This window comes from Myxocyprinus asiaticus, chromosome 7 (assembly GCF_019703515.2).
Source record: "Myxocyprinus asiaticus isolate MX2 ecotype Aquarium Trade chromosome 7, UBuf_Myxa_2, whole genome shotgun sequence".
In the NCBI taxonomy this organism is placed as follows: Eukaryota; Metazoa; Chordata; class Actinopteri; order Cypriniformes; family Catostomidae; genus Myxocyprinus; species Myxocyprinus asiaticus.
The window spans coordinates 52167501-52186888 of record NC_059350.1 but is presented as its reverse complement, the minus strand read 5'-3'; the positions used below and the strand labels follow the sequence as shown (position 1 = coordinate 52186888).

At 35.5% G+C, this 19388-nt stretch overlaps 2 protein-coding genes across 5 annotated transcripts in view; both read left to right on the top strand.

Moving 5' to 3' along the window:
• The first annotated feature begins 1996 nt into the window (after nt 1-1996).
• Nucleotides 1997-9993, top strand: LOC127444356 (monocyte to macrophage differentiation factor 2-like). Its single transcript, XM_051703663.1, has 6 exons — nt 1997-2160; nt 2339-2499; nt 3416-3490; nt 5309-5410; nt 6765-6834; nt 6926-9993. The coding sequence occupies exons 1-6, from the start codon at nt 2083-2085 to the stop codon at nt 7127-7129; spliced, it is 690 nt and encodes a 229-aa protein (XP_051559623.1). The 5' UTR covers nt 1997-2082; the 3' UTR covers nt 7130-9993.
• An 8782-nt stretch (nt 9994-18775) lies between these two features.
• Nucleotides 18776-19388, top strand: part of LOC127444347 (ras-associating and dilute domain-containing protein) — a 37745-nt gene continuing 37132 nt past the window's right edge. For all 4 annotated transcript variants that reach the window (XM_051703652.1, XM_051703650.1, XM_051703649.1 and 1 more), the window contains exon 1: nt 18776-18922. The gene's annotated coding sequence lies outside the window, so the exon portion shown is untranslated. The remainder of the gene's footprint in view (nt 18923-19388) is intronic.

The window sequence follows — 19388 nt, the reverse complement described above, 5'->3', positions numbered from 1 at the left end:
AAATGATTTAGTTTTTAACATCATAATTAAACATTTCAGAATTATGCAAATAAAGAACTTTTACAACAAAGAGACATAAAAAACATTAGTGGCTATTATTTAGCATGCGTTGAGCTAAATTGTTGGGTATTAATGTGTTCAATTTGCCTTTAACTACTACACAGTTGAAGTCAGAAGTTTACATACACCTTAGCCAAATACATTTAAACTCAGTTTTTCACAATTCCTGACATTTATTCTTAGAAAACCTTCCCTGTCTTAGGTCAGTTAGGATCACTACTTTATTTTAAGAAGGTGAAATGTCAGAATAATAATTATATATTTCAGCATTTATTTCACATTCACATTCCCAGTGGGTCAGAAGTTTACATACACTTTGTTAGTATTTGGTAGCATTGCCTTTAAATTGTTTAACTTGGGTCAAATGTTTTGGGTATCCTTCCACAAGCTTCTTACAATAAGTTGCTGGAATTTTGGCCCATTGCTCCAGACAGAACTGGTGTAACTGAGTCAGATTTATAGGCCTCCTTGCTCGCACATGCTTTTTCAGTTCTGCCCACCAATTTTCAATCAGATTGAGCTCTATTCCATTCCTTCCATTTGGAAGAACCATTTGTGACCAAGCTTTAACTTCCTGGCTGATGTCTTATAAAATGTTGCTTCAAAATATCCACATAATTCTCCTTCCTCATGATGTCATCTATTTTGTGAAGTGCACCAGTCCCTCCTGCAGCAAAGCACCCCCACAACATGATGCTGCCACCCCCATGCTTCACGGTTGGGATGGTGTTCTTCGGCTTGCAAGCCTCACCCTTTTTCCTCCAAACATATGATAAACGATGGTCATTTTGGCCGAACAGTTCAATTTTTGTTTAATCATATCAGAGGACCTTTCTCCAGAAAGTAAAATCTTTGTCCCCATGTGCACTTGCAAACTGTAGTCTGTCTTTTTTATGGCGGTTTTGGAGCAGTGGCGTCTTCCTTGCTGAGCAGCCTTTCAGGTTATGTTGATATAGGACTCGTTTTACTGTGGATATAGATACTTGTCTACCTGTTTCTTCCTGCATCTTCACAAGATCCTTTGCTATTGTTCTGGGATTGATTTGCACTTTTCACACCAAACTACATTCATCTCTAGGAGACAGAATGCGTGGTATGATGGCTGCGTGGCCCCATGGTGTTTATACTTGCGTAATATTTTTTGTACAGATGAACGTGGTACATTCAGGCATTTGGAAATTGCTCCCAATGATGAACCAGACTTGTGGAGGTCCACAATTTCTTTTGATTTTCCCATGATGTCAAGCAAAGAGGCACTAAGTTTGAAGGTAGGCCTTGAAATACATCCATAGGTACACCTCCAATTCAGTACACCTCCTATCAGAAGCTAATTGTCTAAAGGCTTGACATCATTTTCTGGAAATTTCCAAGCTGCTTAAAGGCACAGTTAAATTAGTGTATGTAAACTTCTGACCCACTGGAATTGTGATATAGTCAATCAGAAGTGAAACAATCTGTCTGTAAACAATTGTTGGAAAAATTACTTGTGTCATGCACAATGTAGATGTCCTAAACGACTTAGCCTAAACTATAGTTTGCTAATATGAAATCTGTGGAGTGGTTAAAAAATGAGTTTTAATGACTTCATCCTAAGTGTATGTAAACTTCTAACTTCAACTGTAAATAAAAATGGATTTAAGACAATATAGTACAGTTGTTACGACCATATATTACATGCAAATTATCATGTGTAGGCCTATAAATTACTTGCATCTGTACATCATGTCTGTACAGGGTATAAGAGACAAGCAAGATGTTGGTGGCATTTTATTTTTTGTGCCAAAAACAGTATTTGGTGAGTTATTGAAAAACATAATTTATTTAAATAAACAGTTCAAAGAACTGACTTGTTTAGACAAATATATACAAAACGTATGTCAAGAGTAACTCAAAAGAATTATTTTTGTGTTATAAGCACACAATCATGTCACATGCACTTACTAAATAATTCATACATTATTTTTTTGAGTAAATATCATAACTTTTTCCTACATGTTCTAACTGCTTTTTATATCTAGATTTATGAACAATCGTGCACCATCTAATAAGAGATACCAGCCAACAGAATATGAGCATGCTGCTAACTGTGCTACACATGCAGTGAGTTATGCGTAGCTACATTTTTTATAATTTACATTAAATGTACAGTATGCAATGTTTTTGTTTTGCCACAGATAATATAAATGTTTTCCTGTAGGGACTGTACAACAGATAATACATGATTTCTACACATTGATGAATACATGTATTTGATGTGTGACTGTATTTTTTCTCTGAGCTATGGATCATTCCCAGCATTGTGGGCGGGGTCTTGTTGTACTTCTTGTCTGATGACCATTGGGAGGAGATTTCAGCATGGCTTTACGGGACGGGGCTATCAAGCCTTTTCATCATATCCACAGTGTTCCATACTGTCTCCTGGAAAAAGAGCCATCTCCGGTAAAGCCTTGCAAATGAGCCATAATGCCATTTCATTATCATTTTTTCCTGCTACAAACAAGTTAAAAGGGATAGTTCACTCGAAAATGAAAATTCCGTCATAATGTATCCATTCCCATGTTATTCCAAACCCGTATGACTTTCATTCTTTCTTGGAACACAAAAGAAAATATTAGGCTGTCAGCCTTAGTTACAATTACATTTTTTTCTTTTTGGGTAAACTATTGCCTTAAAGGAATAGTTCACCCAAAAATTAAAATTCTCTCATAATTTCCTCACCCTCATGCCATCCCAGATGTGTATGACTTTCTTTCTTCTGCAGAACACAAACAAATATTTTTAGAAGAAGATTTCAGCTCTGTAGGTCCATACAGTTTAAGTGAATGGTGACCAAAACTTTGAAACAAAATCACATAAAGGCAGGATGAAAGTAATCCATATAACTCCAGTGGTTTAATCTATGTCTTCAGAAGTGATGCAGTTGCTTTGAGTGAGAAGCAGATCAATATTTCAATCCTTTGTTACAATAAATCTCAACTTTCACTTACACTTTTTTTTATTGTAAAAAAAAAGTACTTAAATATTGATCTGTTTTTCACCCACACCTATCATATAGCTTCTGAACACATAGATTAAACCACTGGAGTGGTATATATTACTTTTATCCTGCCTTTATGTGATTTTTTTTTAACTTGAAAGTTCTGGTCACCATTCACTTGAATTGTATGGACCTACAGAGCTGAAGTATTCTTCTAAAAATCTTTGTTTGTGTTCTGCAGAAGAAAGAAATTCATAAACATCTGGGATGGCATGAGAGTGAGTAAATGATGAGAATTTTCAGTTTTGGGTGAACTATCCCTTTAACATTTACACGTGTAGTTGAGAAGTGTGATCTAAGCAAGTCTTTACTTTTTAGATCGGTTGAACACTGCTTCCACATGTGCGACAGAATGGTGATCTATTTCTTCATCGCTGCATCTTACACACCTTGGTGAGCTTATGTATTAAGTGAATGTTCCCAGCAATGAATTTAGGAAATTAATTTTCAATTAGCATTAAAGATTTAATGGATTTGTGTTTAGAGTGCCAGTAAAAGGACACAGTTAGAGTTGTGGGTGTGGTACAGATTGTGAGAATCTAAAGATCAAGGGTTCAAATGGGGTATGAAACTGGGTAGTGGAAACCCATATAATACAAGCGATTCGCTTACCACAGAGTTAAAATACAGTATATATGATCCATATCAGAGCACCAATAATCCTGTGCATTGTAAAAATTATTTGTTGCTTAAAGGTGCAATATGTAACAATTTTCATGTAATATTCGCCTTTTTTTGCCAATGTGTAAATGGCTTGTAAAGCAACTTAAAAAATTAGCCCTTCCCAGACTTCCTAGGTTGCCTATTAAAGCCTGTAGACTGATTTTCATGCAAAGGGAGCGGGTTGGTTTTGCCGGGAAAATCCAAAGGATGTGACGTTTATGCGTGCTCCCGAGAGCCTTGCCTCAGTAATAGCTTCTCTTCCGCTATTCAACAGCGACAACAAACTGCAAAACTAGGTAATGTTATCTTAGAGATGGAATCCAGCAAACGTCCGGCTACCAGCACAACACCGACTCCTACACAAACTCTGAGTAAGCCAAAAAAAAAAAAAAAATCTGAATCCCGTCTGGCTAAGCGGGAATGTGATCGTGTGGTTGGTTGAGCGAAAACTAGAGTGTACATCGGCAGGGCATTTGATTCCTGGAGGGACCTGCGTTCGGTTTTGGGGATCAAAACCGATGCTGAATTGGCATTCATCTTATTGGACAGGTAAGCTTACATAACTGCAAAGCATGTGAAACATAGTGCCATAAGGACTGATCTGTGTAATTTTAGCTAACTTGATCTTGCCTGCTAACGCTGACGAACTGCATGCTACCTTGCTTCGTAACTTTCAAATAATTTCTTCTCTTTATACAAAAAGTCAGGTATACAGGATAAATTTAAGCAAATATGCTGGTTTCTTGATCGTAGTACAACATATGACATACAATAATGCAACATAATAGTGCAGTGCAACAGTAAACTGTCTGGTATAGTTCGGTAGTATGTAGCTGTATGTGTGTATCAGTATGCTATGTTAGCTGATAAGTAGTTTTAGTTTAGTCTCAAAGTTTGTAGTAAAACAATCATAACTGTGTAATTTTAATTATGCTACCTCATCTGTCAGCATGATGCCGGTGAATCACGTTCAGTCTCTTTGTACATTACTTCATTGTTTTGGATGCTCGCTCGCTAATGTCCCTGTGGAGTGTGTGCACGAGCACGAGCAACAGGTAGCTGCCTGCAGTTCAATTAACGGCCACAGATGTCATTAATAACAAGGGTTTCTGAATCTTACATACTGCACCTTTAAACTTGCAAAAGTTTGTAACTCAGTTGCATGCACTTAATTTAAAATGTTATGCCAAGGGGAAAAAAACAATATTTTGGTTTAAGAAATTGAGTTAACTTATTTTATAATGTTAAATTGGTCTAATTGAAAAAACACTCTGTCCTCATATTTAGTTAAATAAATGCTATTCAACAGATATTGTTAGTTGTGGTAATTAAGACACTACTTTTTTTTTTTTTTTTTTTAACAAATTACAAAGTGGAGAAGAAAATATTTATTCATTTTAACTTTCCCTCTTTGATCCAAAGCGAGTTAAGGTGATTTCAGCATTTACATTTATCAGTCTATGTGTTCCTTGAGGATCAAACCCATGATGGTGAGACTCAGTTTGATGTTCATTATTGTTAATTAAGAATCTAATGGATTTATGGCAGGCTGACACTGCGGGAGCTTGATCCATTGGCTGCCCACATGCGTTGGGTTGTCTGGGTTATGGCCTCTGGAGGAACTGGCTATGTATTCTTCTTTCATGAGAGGTATTAATAACTGCATTCGCTGATTACCTGTTCTCTGTAATGAACAGGAAATGGTAGTAAGACAAAAATGCATCTATTAAAAATATCTTCAAAAATGCTTTCAAGGTCACATATATGTTAACATTAGTTAATGCACAGGAACTAACAATGAAGAATAGTTTTGCAGCATTTATTATATTACACAATGTATAATTACATATACTTATACATTTTAACATAAAAAATTGTAAACGTTGTTTTGGTGTTTCTTCAACTTTAGGCACTATAGGACTTCTAGAAAGTATGGTGTCATCATTTTTCACACCTTAACTTATTTTTTACATTTGTCTTCTGACAATGTCAAACAGTGTATGTACATGCATCACAGGAGATTTATGTAATTTTTGTCTTTTTGTCTGGGAGTCCTGAAAATTCTCACCACTGTGTCATTTGCAGCACATCTCAAATTCTCTATTGTATTTAATAGAATGTCAATGTTTAATAGATCTTGGATATGACCGTGATGAAAATTACATTTATTAATGTTTTTGAAATAAAATGGCCAACTTCTTTGTCTGGCTAATGTCATAAAATTTTATGTAACCTAAATACACACAATTAAATAATATTTTTCCCACTTTTTTCCCATAAAATTACAGTTTGATTGGAAATGACGCCCAATAAAAATATTCTGCTCACAAGTGATATTTACCTTGAATTTTCTTTGCTTTCTACAAACATCACTTGTTTCGTATTTCATCTCAAGCATGCTGTTCTCTGAAAACTCATTTAACAAGTACACTAATTTAAAAAAATCTTTATTAGGTGTGGTAGAAATGACGCGCAATGTGGCACAGTCTCAATTAAAAAAATATAAATAATGATATAATAGTGATATAAATAATTTTCACACAATAAAAACTGAAATGTTTTATGTTTAGTTCACTCTTTGTTTAGATTAATATAGTTTTAAACATGTAATAATTTGTGTTTTTATAATGGATTTTAATATTGAAAGTCTGGGTCAAGGCTAAAACAGCAAAATCTGTACATAAAAAGCATTTGAATAGTACAAAAAATAAAAAGAAGCTGAAATCTGTTTAAATAAAAATCAACCTCTTGCATGAAATTGCCCAAAGTTGAAGAAACACTAGTTAACATTAGTTAATGCATAACGAAATAACATGAAATGACAATTAACAGTGGCATATTTAAAATAAACAAAGTATCTTGTAAAATGTAAAAATATAGTTCATTGTTAGTTCATAATGCCTAATGCATTAATTAATGTTAAGATTTAGATTTTTGTTTTTTTAAAGTGTTACACTGTCTTTTGTGATCAAGATCAACATGTTTCATGTTTTCTATGTTTTAGGTTTAAAGTTGTAGAGCTGATCTGTTACATAGCAATGGGTGTGTTTCCTGCCCTTGTCATCCTCTCTATGGTAAGAAAATGAACCTTTATATCAATCGGGAACATAATTACAAACAAGTAGAAACTAATTTATCTCTTCAATTGATCTGTTTCCTTTATAGGCAGACAGGTCAGGTCTGTGTGAGCTGTTAGTTGGTGGTGGATGTTACGTGTTAGGCATGGTGTTTTTTAAAAGCGATGGAATAGTTCCCTTTGCTCACGCTATATGGCACCTCTTTGTTGCCATGGGAGCGGGCATCCATTACTACGCCATCTGGAAATACCTGTACACACCTGTCAATCAACAAACTAGTATGGCCCGGTGACACACACATGCATACACCCACCAACAAAATTATTGTATATTTTCCAGTTGAAACTAAAGTGCTACAAGTTTTATTTAAAATTACAGATAAAGGTTTTTTGTCTGTTCTTTTTGCTAGCCAACAGTTTGACCAATTTAATTGGTCAAATAACTAGCACATACAAAAAATATTAACACTTTGTGAGACTACAGAAAGCAAGGGTCATTTTAGACCGGATGCCATGTGCAATTCAGAGGATCCAGAGCACGAAGGTTTCTGGAAAATTCTTTGGAATTATTAAATAAAAGTTTACAATTTTGTATAGGTACTACTGAGAAAATGTAAAATCACTGCCAGATATTTGTAAAAGCACTGTAGAGACTACAGTTTAAATGAATATTCCAGATTCAATACAAGAAAGTTTAGCTCATCCGACAGCATTTGTGACAGTGTTGATTACCACAAGAATACATTTTGACTTCTCCCTCCTTTAAGAAAAAGCAAAAATCTGGGTTCCAGTGAGGCACTTACAGTTGAAGAAAATGGGGCCAATCCGTAAACGTTAAAATACTCACTTTTTCAAAGAGTATAGCCACAAGACATAAACAATATGCGTGCTAATATGATTTTAGTGTTATACAATCGCTTACTAACCTTTTCTGTGTTAAATTATAGCCAATTTTACAACCTTGTTGCCATGACGATGTAACGTCAACAAACCCCAAACCCTAAAACGACTGTAAAACGATGATTTAAACAACTTTACAGCTCAAATAATACATGATTTTTAAAGAAGAATGAATGTAAGTGCTTTTATAAAATTCTAAGCTTCACATTTCTGCCTTTAAACCCTCCAAAAATTGGCCCCATTCACTTCCATTGTAAGTGTCTTAATCTAACCTCGATTCTCGCTTTTTTTCTGTTTTTTTTTTAAAGAAAATGACGGACGAGTCGAAACTAGTTTTTGTGGTAATCAACATTATGCCACAAATGCTGTCGATTGAGCTTAATTTCTATTGATCCTAGAATATTTGTTTAAGGGTATTTCTGTAGTATTTTTAAACTTGGGATTGTTCTGCTTATTTTCTGCCACTGCCAATGGGGGGGATATTTTTACTTCTGTCCACAACAGAAAAAGGAATACATTTTATATTACTGTAAAACGCGAACAGTATCAAAACTCTAGGCTTTAACTGGCTTTAGTTTTAGTGTAATAGTGTATTGAGTGAAATACATTGTTACATTTCTGGATGTGTTATGTCTTTGGGAAATGCCACAAGTGCTTGATGACAATGTCCAGGCAAATCTTTGCCCAGACAGCTTGTCTGATCTCATGGTATCATTGCTTTTCAACCCATACCGTATTAAACTGCTCATTATTGTGTATGAGGAGACTTCATTTTACTGTGTTCAAAAAGCTGATAACAAAAAGTGTTTTTTATTTATCCTATCAGACTGGTGATTATGTGTTATGGATGATTATGTATAATTGCTCTTATATGGTATGGGTTAAAAAACACAGATCCACTGAAAATTGTCAGCTATTTGCCTTCATCATTTAATGGTTTTACGAACAGGAGTAGAAAGGAGATTTTGAGAGAATACTGATCATGTCTTCATTTATGATTAACCTCTTTGAAACTAATTTGATTATATTAGTCATTAAAGGACTAGTTCACTCAAAAATGAACATTCTGTCAACATTAACTCACCCGCGTGTCATTCCAGACCCATATTTGTTCTCTGTGGAACACAAAATGGGATGTTTAGCAGAATGTTCAGGCTGTTCTTTTCCATTGAATAAAAGTGGATGGGGACTGGAGCTGTTAAGCTCCAAAAATGACCAATAAAGCTAAATAAAAGAAACATACAATAAGTATATCTTCTTTTGTGTTCCACAGAAAAAAAGAAAATCATATGGGTTTGGAATGACAACAGTGTGAGTATATGATATTTTAATTTAACCTCCTGAGACCTGAGTGTGACTGCTGTGTGCATTTTTCATTCTGTCTGCACTGGTCTCAGAACAGTTTCAAATGCACCTTTTTTTCATCCTTACTCCGTATACAGCCTCTGAAAGCAAAATTTTCCAGCTTTCTGATGCATCCATTGATTCTCAAAGTGATAATGCACAGTGAATATAGGATATTTTAAGGAAAAAGAGCCTGTTGTCCACGTACGTGGAAATCGTGTTTAACAGCGTGGCAATTTCACGATAAATCGATTACATTTTTAAAATGGCATATCCGATGAAACTAGAGATTATTATCTTTTGACTCAAACAGGTTTCAATGTAAAAAGGTAATTAGGATTCTTTCCAGATGTAGTTTTATTGCCGTTTCTCCCAAAGACAAACTCAGCTGAGATTTGAGCCGTTGTTTTGTCACATGACTTGGTGCATAAAAGTTGAACCCTTTAATGACAGTCTAGAGTCTCCTGAACTGAGATCAGTCAGTTTAAATGAAATTAAATTATGCATAGTCGATAGCGAAGCCAATGTGTAATGTCCACGCATGTGGACGTGGGGTCTCAGGAGATTAAATTCTTGGGTGAACTGTCCTTTTATGTTGGATGGGGTGGAACCTTACTCCTAGAGAGCTATAATCCACATTTATCACAATTCTATGATAAAATGGGTTTTAGTGCCATCTCAGCTTCATCATTGGTTTACTACTGCTCAACAGTGAAATTTTGTCCATTAGCCATCTGTTATTGGACCGATCAGCCAAAGCTTTTGCTCTCTGGGTTACCTCAACATTTCTCAAACATTCCATTTTGTTGTGCTCTTTAAGGCCATACATGTTTCAATAGCTGTTTAACCATTAAATACACTTTTTTTTTTTTTTTTTTTTTGTAGTTTAATTGTAGTTAACTTGTAACTTTAACTACAGGGCAGTTGATCGGGTCAAGGTTAATGTCTGCAGTTTCCAGTTCCTCAAACTAAAGTCCATTAAGTATTTAGATTTGTATGGACTTCATATAAGAATCTAAAACTCTTAATGGAAACTGAATCTAATGTAAAAAAAAAAAAATGTTATTATGAAAATAATATTTAATGTACTATGAATAGAGAATGTGTTTGATCGATAGTGGTTTCAAGAGTCATGTAATCCATGTGTACACACAAACATATACTGTATACGTATAGTCACAAATACATAATGATTATATGTTTGTTAATATTTTGAATAATTTCACTTTGAATATGGAAATGACAAACACATTGTGTAGATTTATTAGTGATCTTTTGGATATTTAGTATATGTTAAAATGTATAATTAGCACCAGATTATAATTGGCAGACAGATTTTTTTTTTTTTTCTCTCTCTCTCCCCAGTTTGGAATGCCCAATTCCCGGCAGACAGCTTTCTGATATTATCAGGTTAAATATAGAACAAAGAAGCACACAGTACTTATTTTAGTTTAATTAATTGATTTAGTGTATCATACAACTGTTAAGATATTCTATATGAAAAAACAAAAACAAAAAAAAATTCACATAAACAGACATTCGAGCAAAATGTCTAGTTTTTGGTAAGAGACATATTTAAAGATTTAGAAGGCAGTCTCACTGACTTTTCTAGAGTTTTAGTATTGCAACACTCTGTCAGGGACAAATTTTGCCCCCTTAAAAGGCTTTAGATAATGCGAAGGGCTTCTTGTGATTACATTTTTAAGTCAAGACAATGCATTGTGTGCTTGCTGGACCAAATTTTACTAATCATGTTGCATTAAATGAGGTTTCAGATTTAACTCAGTCTTGTAAATTGCTTCTTCACTAAATGTGTGCTTGTACAAACAATGGCTACGTTAACATGCACCCTCATAATGCGATTATAATGCAATTAAACTGTAGCACATGTAAACAGAATATTGCGATTATGCTTATAATCAGAGTAATGATAATCGCAGTAAGATATGTGGAGTACTCCTATTTTAATCGCTTTATACTGGCATGTAAAGGCTTTAATCGCATTTCTTCCACTCTGACCAAAGTGCGCCTGCACCGGTGCTGCAGACGGATCATGTTCCACTCAAGCACAGGGTCGAAAACATTGCGAAAAAGAAAAAGCTTTTCGGCTTCATGTAAAAAGGCAGTTCCATGCACCATTTTCCAGCAGTGTTGCTCCCCACGGTAAAAGAAAAAATATTTTCCCGAGTTGTGAATGTCTGTTTTCAGTCTGAATTGAATGTTGGGGAGATAAAAAGTTTTTTATCGCAAAATAATGAGAAGGAAACACGTCATTGAAATGAGTTTGTGTTTGCGGGCGAAACACAACAACATCCATCGTGTGTATTCCGATTCACAGACAAATGACTCTTATGAACTGATTCTTTTTAGTGAATCAAAACACACAGAGCAACCAGTGTAGTCTGACAAACAAATGACTCTTATGAAACGATTCTTTTTAGTGAATGAAAACACACAGAGCAACCAGTGTAGTCTGACAAACAAATGACTCTTATGAACCGATTCTTTTTAGTGAATCAAAACACACAGAGCAACCAGTGTAGTCTGACAAACAAATGACTCTTATGAAACGATTCTTTTTAGTGAATCAAAACACACAGAGCAACCAGTGTAGTCTGACAAACAAATGACTCTTATGAACCGATTCTTTTTAGTGAATCAAAACACACAGAGCAACCAGTGTAGTCTGACAAACAAATGACTCTTATGAACCGATTCTTTTTAGTGAATCAAAACACACAGAGCAACCAGTGTAGTCTGACAAACAAATGACTCTTATGAAACGATTCTTTTTAGTGAATGAAAACAGACAGCGCATCCAGTGTAGTCGAAAATGACTCTTATGAAATGTTTTTTTTTTTTTTTTAATAAATCGTTCAAAAAGACTCACAAACTGGCTGACTAATTTTCATTATGCCAAGCTGTATTTAAAGAGACATATTTGCAACAAGTTGTTTTTTGTAATAAACATTAATTTATAAAAAAGCATTAAAACATCACATGTCTCAGCAAATAATCAGAGTAATGGCAAGTATCATGTAAATGGGATTGAAGTGGTTGGCCCAAATCATGTAAACATCTTAATCGAATTATTCCTTATACTCTGATTATTGCAATAATCAGAGTATAGGTGTACATGTAAACATAGCCAATGTTCTATGTATAATCAGTTGCACTCATGTTACACCTTTCTGTAGATAATAACCCAGTAATAAGTGTTATATTATTGCTATGAAGTAGATGATTAACGATTATATTCATGTAAAATACTTAAATTCATACACTGACCCAAATGTAGAATAAGTTTGATATATTTAAACACATTTTTTAATTATTTATAATTAATATTAATAGCCTTTGCATTATGTATTGTGACTATTTTTTCAGTGTAGACTTTTTTGTATCTCTTTATTTATCTTTTTTTGTTTTGTGCATTCTGGTTCATGACAAATGTGTTTACTTGTGACTGTCTTGAACCCAGTTGCTACTGTACATTATGAGGGTGCAGTTCCTGCAGATAAAGTTTACACTGCATGATACAGCTTTTACTGCCGCTCATTCTGAGGTTAATGTAAATTCAGATTTTTCTATTGACCTTAAATTTAGTAAAACCACAATATTTTGAAATTCGTATGATGCTTAAGGAGTTGTATGTTAGCTATTCAGAGGCAAGGATGCACGCTGAATAACTGTGAATGTAAATCTGTCTGTTCACTCTGGCTTTTGAGTCAGATGTTTGATACATGCAGTGATTGATTATGGGGTCTTAACATTTTTAGTAATCTTCAATTGGTAATCGAAAAAGTTGGAAAGGTAAACTCACCTATTTATATACAGTTTGAAAGGCATTGCATTTGTTTAACCTCCTGAGACCCCTGCGTGACTGGTGTGTGGTTTTTCCACTACCCCTTTTGATTTGTAACTATTAGCCCCTAAGAAACATGAAAAAAAAAAAAAAAAAAAAAATAATAATAATATATATATATATATATATATATATATATTTTAGACCAAATAGTTTTCCCAAAAATTGATGTCCACATACAGTATGTGGACAGGTGGACTAAGTTGTGAAATTTTAAATAATACCAAGCTATAGAATGTCTGTTTTTTTTATTTTATTTTATTTTTTTATCAAATTGTTTATTATGTTTCCAGGAATGTTGGTTATTCATGTTTTTGAGATTTTACAGACATTACATCAGAAATTAGCATAAATATTTCTTATTCAAAGTGTTGGCCAGCATTATCCAATCACTGCCAACCATGTTAAAATAAAATTATACTTTATAAATTCTGAATCTATGTACTGATTACTATTGTCCCATGTCTGCTAAACATGTTGAGTGGTCAAAACATCATCTACAGCCTGAAACTGAACTTTAAATATGAAGTTTGGATTGAAAGCACTTAGCTGTATAGAGAGCAATAGGATGCTTCCTTGCTTCCTATTTAGTGAATGACTTAACCTCCAGTGTGCCGTTCGAAATGCATCTTATTTTCATACTAACTCCATATAAAGCCTCTGAAAGCAACATTTTCCAGTTTTGGATGCATCCATTGATTGTCAATGTGATTATGCACAGTGAATATAGGATATTTTAACTGAAACTGAGCATACAGTCCATGAATCGGGTCATTGTGTCTGCGTGCTGTTCATGATAAAACGCTCAAATGTATGCTCAAAATGGCATATCGGATGAAACTATAAACTCTAATCTTTTGACTCAAACAGATTTCAGTGTAAAAACTTAATGAGGTTTCTTACCAGATGTAGTTTTGTTGGCGTTTCTCCCAAATATAAACCATATTGTTTGATCACATGACTCCGAACGTCAAAAGTTTAACCTTTTACTGACAGCACATAGTCTCCTGAACTGAGATCAGTTGGTTTAAATGAAATGAAATTATGTGTTGCGTATAGCGAAGCAAAAGTGTAATGTCCACGCATGTGGACACGGGGTCTCAGGAGGTTAAAAAAACTTGAGACCAAATTATAGCACTATAATGTTACAATGCTAAATGGTGCCAAAAAAAAAAAAAAAAAAAAAGTCTATAATGTAGAATTAGGTTTAGTCTGTCTATGACTATTGATGCCACATGCTGTCACCTTGCCTTGATATTTGGTAACTGTATAAGAAAATCTTAGATTTGATCTCTGAAAAAAACAAATTTAGCACATTCTGATTGAAAAAAATCTTCTCCAGATCTGAATTTAGTATGAAACTAAAGCCTATATTTAAACTGAATCCACTTGAAACGTAACCCTGACCTCAGTGTAAATATCATTTGTGCCTTTTCTTGTTTGGGTGTTTCAGAACAGTTCAAAGCTTTGTATAGTTAGCCATTCTGCTGATTTATTCTGCATTAAAATGTGTCTTTTGTACCTTTCACATGAAGGTATTTGTGATTGTGATTTTTCTGCAATGTTTGTATTCCCCGATTTTTGTATTTATATCCCTCAAGACTACTGTATATTATTTAATACCAATGCTTTTCATTCAGGAAACTTTCTCCCTTCTAAATTATTATGAATCCTGCATTTCTATACATTTTGTATGTTTGTGGGTTGATCAATAAATACTTGATGTAAAGGGTATACACAATTAACAGCCTGATTATTTATTTATGTATATATTAGAATGTTGAAAATTTTATTTGTACAATATTTTAATATTTTAATTTCTAAATTTGAAATTGCTAATATATACACTATATTGCCAAAAGTATTTGCTCACCTGCCTTTAGACACATATGAACTTAAGTGACATCCCATTCTTAATCCATAGGGTTTAATATGACATCGGCCCACCCTTTGCAGCTATAACAGCTTCAACTATTCTGGGAAGGCTTTCCACAAGGTTTAGGAGTGTGTTTATGGGAATTTTTGACCATTCTTCCAGAAGCGCATTTGTGAGGTCAGACACTGATGTTGGACGAGAAGGCCTGGCTCACAGTCTTCGCTCAAATTCATCCCAAAGGTGCTCTGTCGGGTTGAGGTCAGGACTCTGTGCAGGCCAGTCAAGTTCTTCCACACCAAACTCGCTCATCCATGTCTTTATGGACCTTGCTTTGTGCTCTGGTGTGCAGTCATGTTGGAACAGGAAGGGGCAATCCCCAAACTGTTCCCACAAAGTTGGGAGCATGGAATTGTCCAAAATCTCTTGGTATGCTGAAGCATTCAGAGTTCCTTTCACTGGAACTAAGGGGCCAAGCCCAGCTCCTGAAAAACAACCCTACACCATAATCCCTCCTCCACCAAACTTCACAGTTGGCACAATGCAGTCAGACAAGTACCGTTCTCCTGGCAACCGCCAAACCCAGACTCGTCCATCAGATTGCCAGATGGAGAAGCGTGATTCGTCACTCCAGAGAACGCGTCTCCACTGCTCTAGAGTCCAGTGGAGGTGTGCTTTACACCACTGCATCCGACGCTTTGCATTGCACTTGGTGATGTATGGCTTGGATGCAGCTGCTCGGCCATGGAAACCCATTCCATGAAGCTCTCTACGCACTGTTCTTGAGCTAATCTGAAGGCCACATGAACTTTGGAGGTCTGTAGCGATTGACTCTGCAGAAAGTTGGCGACCTCTGCGCACTATGCGCCTCAGCATCCGCTGACCCCGCTCTGTCATTTTACGTGGCCTACCACTTCGTGGCTGAGTTGCTGTCATTCCCAATCGCTTCCACTTTGTTATAATACCACTGACAGTTGACTGTGGAATATTTAGTAGCGAGGAAATTTCACGACTGGACTTGTTGCACAGGTGGCATCCTATCACAGTACCATGCTGGAATTCACTGAGCTCCTGAGAGCGGCCCATTCTTTCACAAATGTTTGTAGAAGCAGTCTGCATGCCTAGGTGCTTCATTTTATACACCTGTGGCCATGGAAGTGATTGGAACACCTGAATTCAATTATTTGGATGGGTGAGCGAATACTTTTGGCAATATAGTGTATATATATATATATATATATATATATATATATATATATATATATATATATATATATATATATATGAATAGATCATTTTATATATCAAATCGTCTATGCTGTCCATTTAAATAATGGCAATCTACACACAAATTGTTTTTTATTTGAAGATTTACACATTTAAATTTCATAACAAATTTCCATCAAATTTCCATATATTTATTTAGCAGACACTTTTATTCAAAGCGATTTACAAATGAGTACAATAGAAGCGATTCATCCTAAGGAGGCAGTAATAAGAGAAGTGCTGTAATATAAAGTTGCAAATTGTTAAGAGAAGTACAAGTAGAGAGGAAGGTGATAGACAGTGGTGAACAAGAATGAATTTAGAATTTTATTTATTTTTATAGAGAATTATTTTCATGAAGGCGGCTTGGGTGGGGTTTGGAAGGTCATTCCACCAATGAGGAACAGATGAAGTGAAGGTCCGGGAAAGTGATTTTGTTCCTCTGTGAGATGGCACCATGAGGTGCCGCTCACCTGCTGATCTTAAGCTTCTGGAGAGCACGTAGACTTGAAGTAGTGAGATAAGATAGGGGGGTGCGGTTGTTCTGTAAGCAAGCATCAATGCCTTGAATTTGATGTGAGCAACCAGTAGCAACCAGTGCAGTTTGATGAAAAGAGGCGTGATGTGCACTTTCTTATGTTCGTAACAGACCTATCATGTCGCTGAGTTCTGGATCAGTTGCAGAGGTTTGACTGTACATGTAGGAAGTCCTGCCAGAAGAGCATTACTGTAGTCCAGTCTAGATATAACAAGAGCCTGGACAAGGAGTTGTGTTTTATGCACAGATAGGAAGGGTCTGATCTTCCTAATGTTATACATCGCAAATCTGCATGATCAGGCTGTTCTTCTAATGTGACGTTCAACTGATCACCAAACACAAACCCAAGATTTCTGGCTGTCCTGGATGGTGTAATTGTTGATGAGTCTAGTTGAATGGAAAAGCTATGATCATAGCCACGGGAACGATTTTAGAACAGGGGGTGCTGTGGATTAGGGGTTAATAATTGGCGGGTTTAACCAATTATTTATACATTTTGAAAAATACAAATTTACTGAAACATTTATATTTCTATTTGTACAGATTTAGATTAATGATCATAAAATATATAACATATGAAACCTGTCCTTCTGAAATAATAGCATTAAAGAGTATAAAGTATTAGCTAGTATTAGCATTATCTTTTTTGAAATTATGGTGTTAATCATTTTAGGGACTGTTATTAATTTTCTGTGTTTTAGACAGGTGATTGCTGATCAGCTCAATTCACACAGCTCAAATGATGAAATCCCCAACACTATGCCTGGATTATTTACTACATTCTTTCTAGATTATTAATTTTTAAAACATTGTTAGTGCACTGTTTCTGTCTTTCAGTATTATTTTTTTTTCTCACATTTTTGTAAAGAGTAAAATAAGTTTTAATTAAAATCATAAAATGTTTGTCATAATCTTATTTTTCTTCGTTATTGTTTATGACATAAAAATACCCCTATAAATTCTCTCCTTTTGAAGTAATATTATATGCAGCACTTGCCATAGATGTGGCTGTCTTGTCGGGCACTTCTCACGCACCTTACAGTCTAGCTGATCCCACAAAAGATCAATGGGGTTAAGATCCATAACACTCTTTTCCAATTATCTGTTGTCCAATGTCTGTGTTTCTTTGCCCACTCTTAACCTTTTCTTTTTGATTTCTGTTTCAAAAGTGGCTTTTTCTTTGTAATTCTTCTCATAAGGCCTGCACCCCTGAGTCTTCTCTTTACTGTTGTACATGAAACTGGTGTTGAGCGGGTAGAATTCAATGAAGCTGTCAGCTGAGGACATCTGAGGGGTCTATTTCTCAAACTAGAGACTCTGATGTACTTATACTCTTGTTTAGTTGTACATCTGGTCTTCCACATCTCTTTCTGTCCTTGTTAGAGCCAGTTGTCCTTTGTCTTTGAAGACTGTAGTGTACACCTTTGTATGAAATCTTAAGTTTTTTGGCAATTTCAAGCATTGTATAGCCTTCATTCCTCAAAACAGTGATTGACTGATGAGTTTCTAGAGAAAGCTGTTTCTTTTTTGCCATTTTTGACCTAATATTGGCCTTAAGACATGCCAGTCTATTGCATACTGTGGCAACTCAAAAACAAACACAACGAGTTAAGCTTCATTTAATGAACCAAATAGCTTTCAACTGTGTTTGATATAATGGCAAGTGATTTTCTAGTACCAAATGAGCAATTTATCATGATTACTCAAGGATAAGGTGTTGGAGTGATGGCTGCTTTTTCAAATAGTGTTGGTGCTGTTTTTTACATCAGTAATGTCCTGACTATACTGTGTGATCAGTTGAATGCCACTTTGGTGAATTAAAGTACCAATTTCCTTCCAAAACAGCAAAATCTGTACATTATTCCAAACTTTTGGCCGCCAATATATATATATATATATATACACAAACTTGCTTATAATTTCCCCAAAGATCCAACTAAGAATATAGGTCTACGCGTATATACACACACATAATGCATCGGATGATTCTTAGCGCAAGTGCAGAAATACGAGACGGTTTAAAGTTTCCGGTTCGGCTTTCTCCGGCAGCAGTCGGCTAAGGGAATGCAGAAGCCGAAGCATGCAGACTACAGTGTAGCCAGTGGAGAAAAGGGATAAACAGCTCTGACGACTGCCCAAGAGTAGCGGTGAAAATAAATAAATAAAAGCAAAACAGTCGGTGACCCATAGTGAACATACGGACAACAGATTTCGATAGTTTATGGATTTGATACAATTGGGATTACTGCTGCAAATAACTGGCAGAGCACACCGGAATGAGCCCAGTTACTTCAATAAGCGTGAGTATAACCTTTACGAACACATAGATGCAAGCGAGAGCATTTAAAGTGGGGGAAAGAACTTGAATAGCTGACAAATGTATATACGAGCCTCTATAATAATGTGTATGACACCTCATTATTTCTGTACAGGTAGACATTAATGCCGCATTCCATGACAGTGACTGGGCGGACCTAAAACTGTATGTATCCTACCGGCCCGTAAAGCTAATTTAACATATGCACAAGCAGAAATAATGGCAAATGTCAATAATAAGAGTCAAGCGAGCGGCTTGTGAGGGATCAGCGCTCTGAGACTGGCTGGCGGAGCCCCGTTAAGACGCACAAGCGGATTAGGACTCGTAAGCAGGTGCCTTTGTTGGCTCGCGCCGTTGCTAATGGAGACCCGCAGTAGCCTGACGCGCGAGAGGAGATGCTTGTTTAAAATTAATGCCTCCAAATGAGCCTGACTTCATCACAGTGGGGA

What these genes read in the sequence shown, in the direction of transcription:
- LOC127444356 (XM_051703663.1), top strand. Translation starts at nt 2,083, where the DNA reads ATGAACAATCGTGCACCATCTAATAAGAGATACCAGCCAACAGAATAT. An exon ending in TGGAAAAAGAGCCATCTCCG is followed by an intron (nt 2,500 to 3,415) that starts GTAAAGCCTTGC and finishes TTTACTTTTTAG; the next exon opens with ATCGGTTGAACACTGCTTCC. An exon ending in GCTGCATCTTACACACCTTG is followed by an intron (nt 3,491 to 5,308) that starts GTGAGCTTATGT and finishes GATTTATGGCAG; the next exon opens with GCTGACACTGCGGGAGCTTG.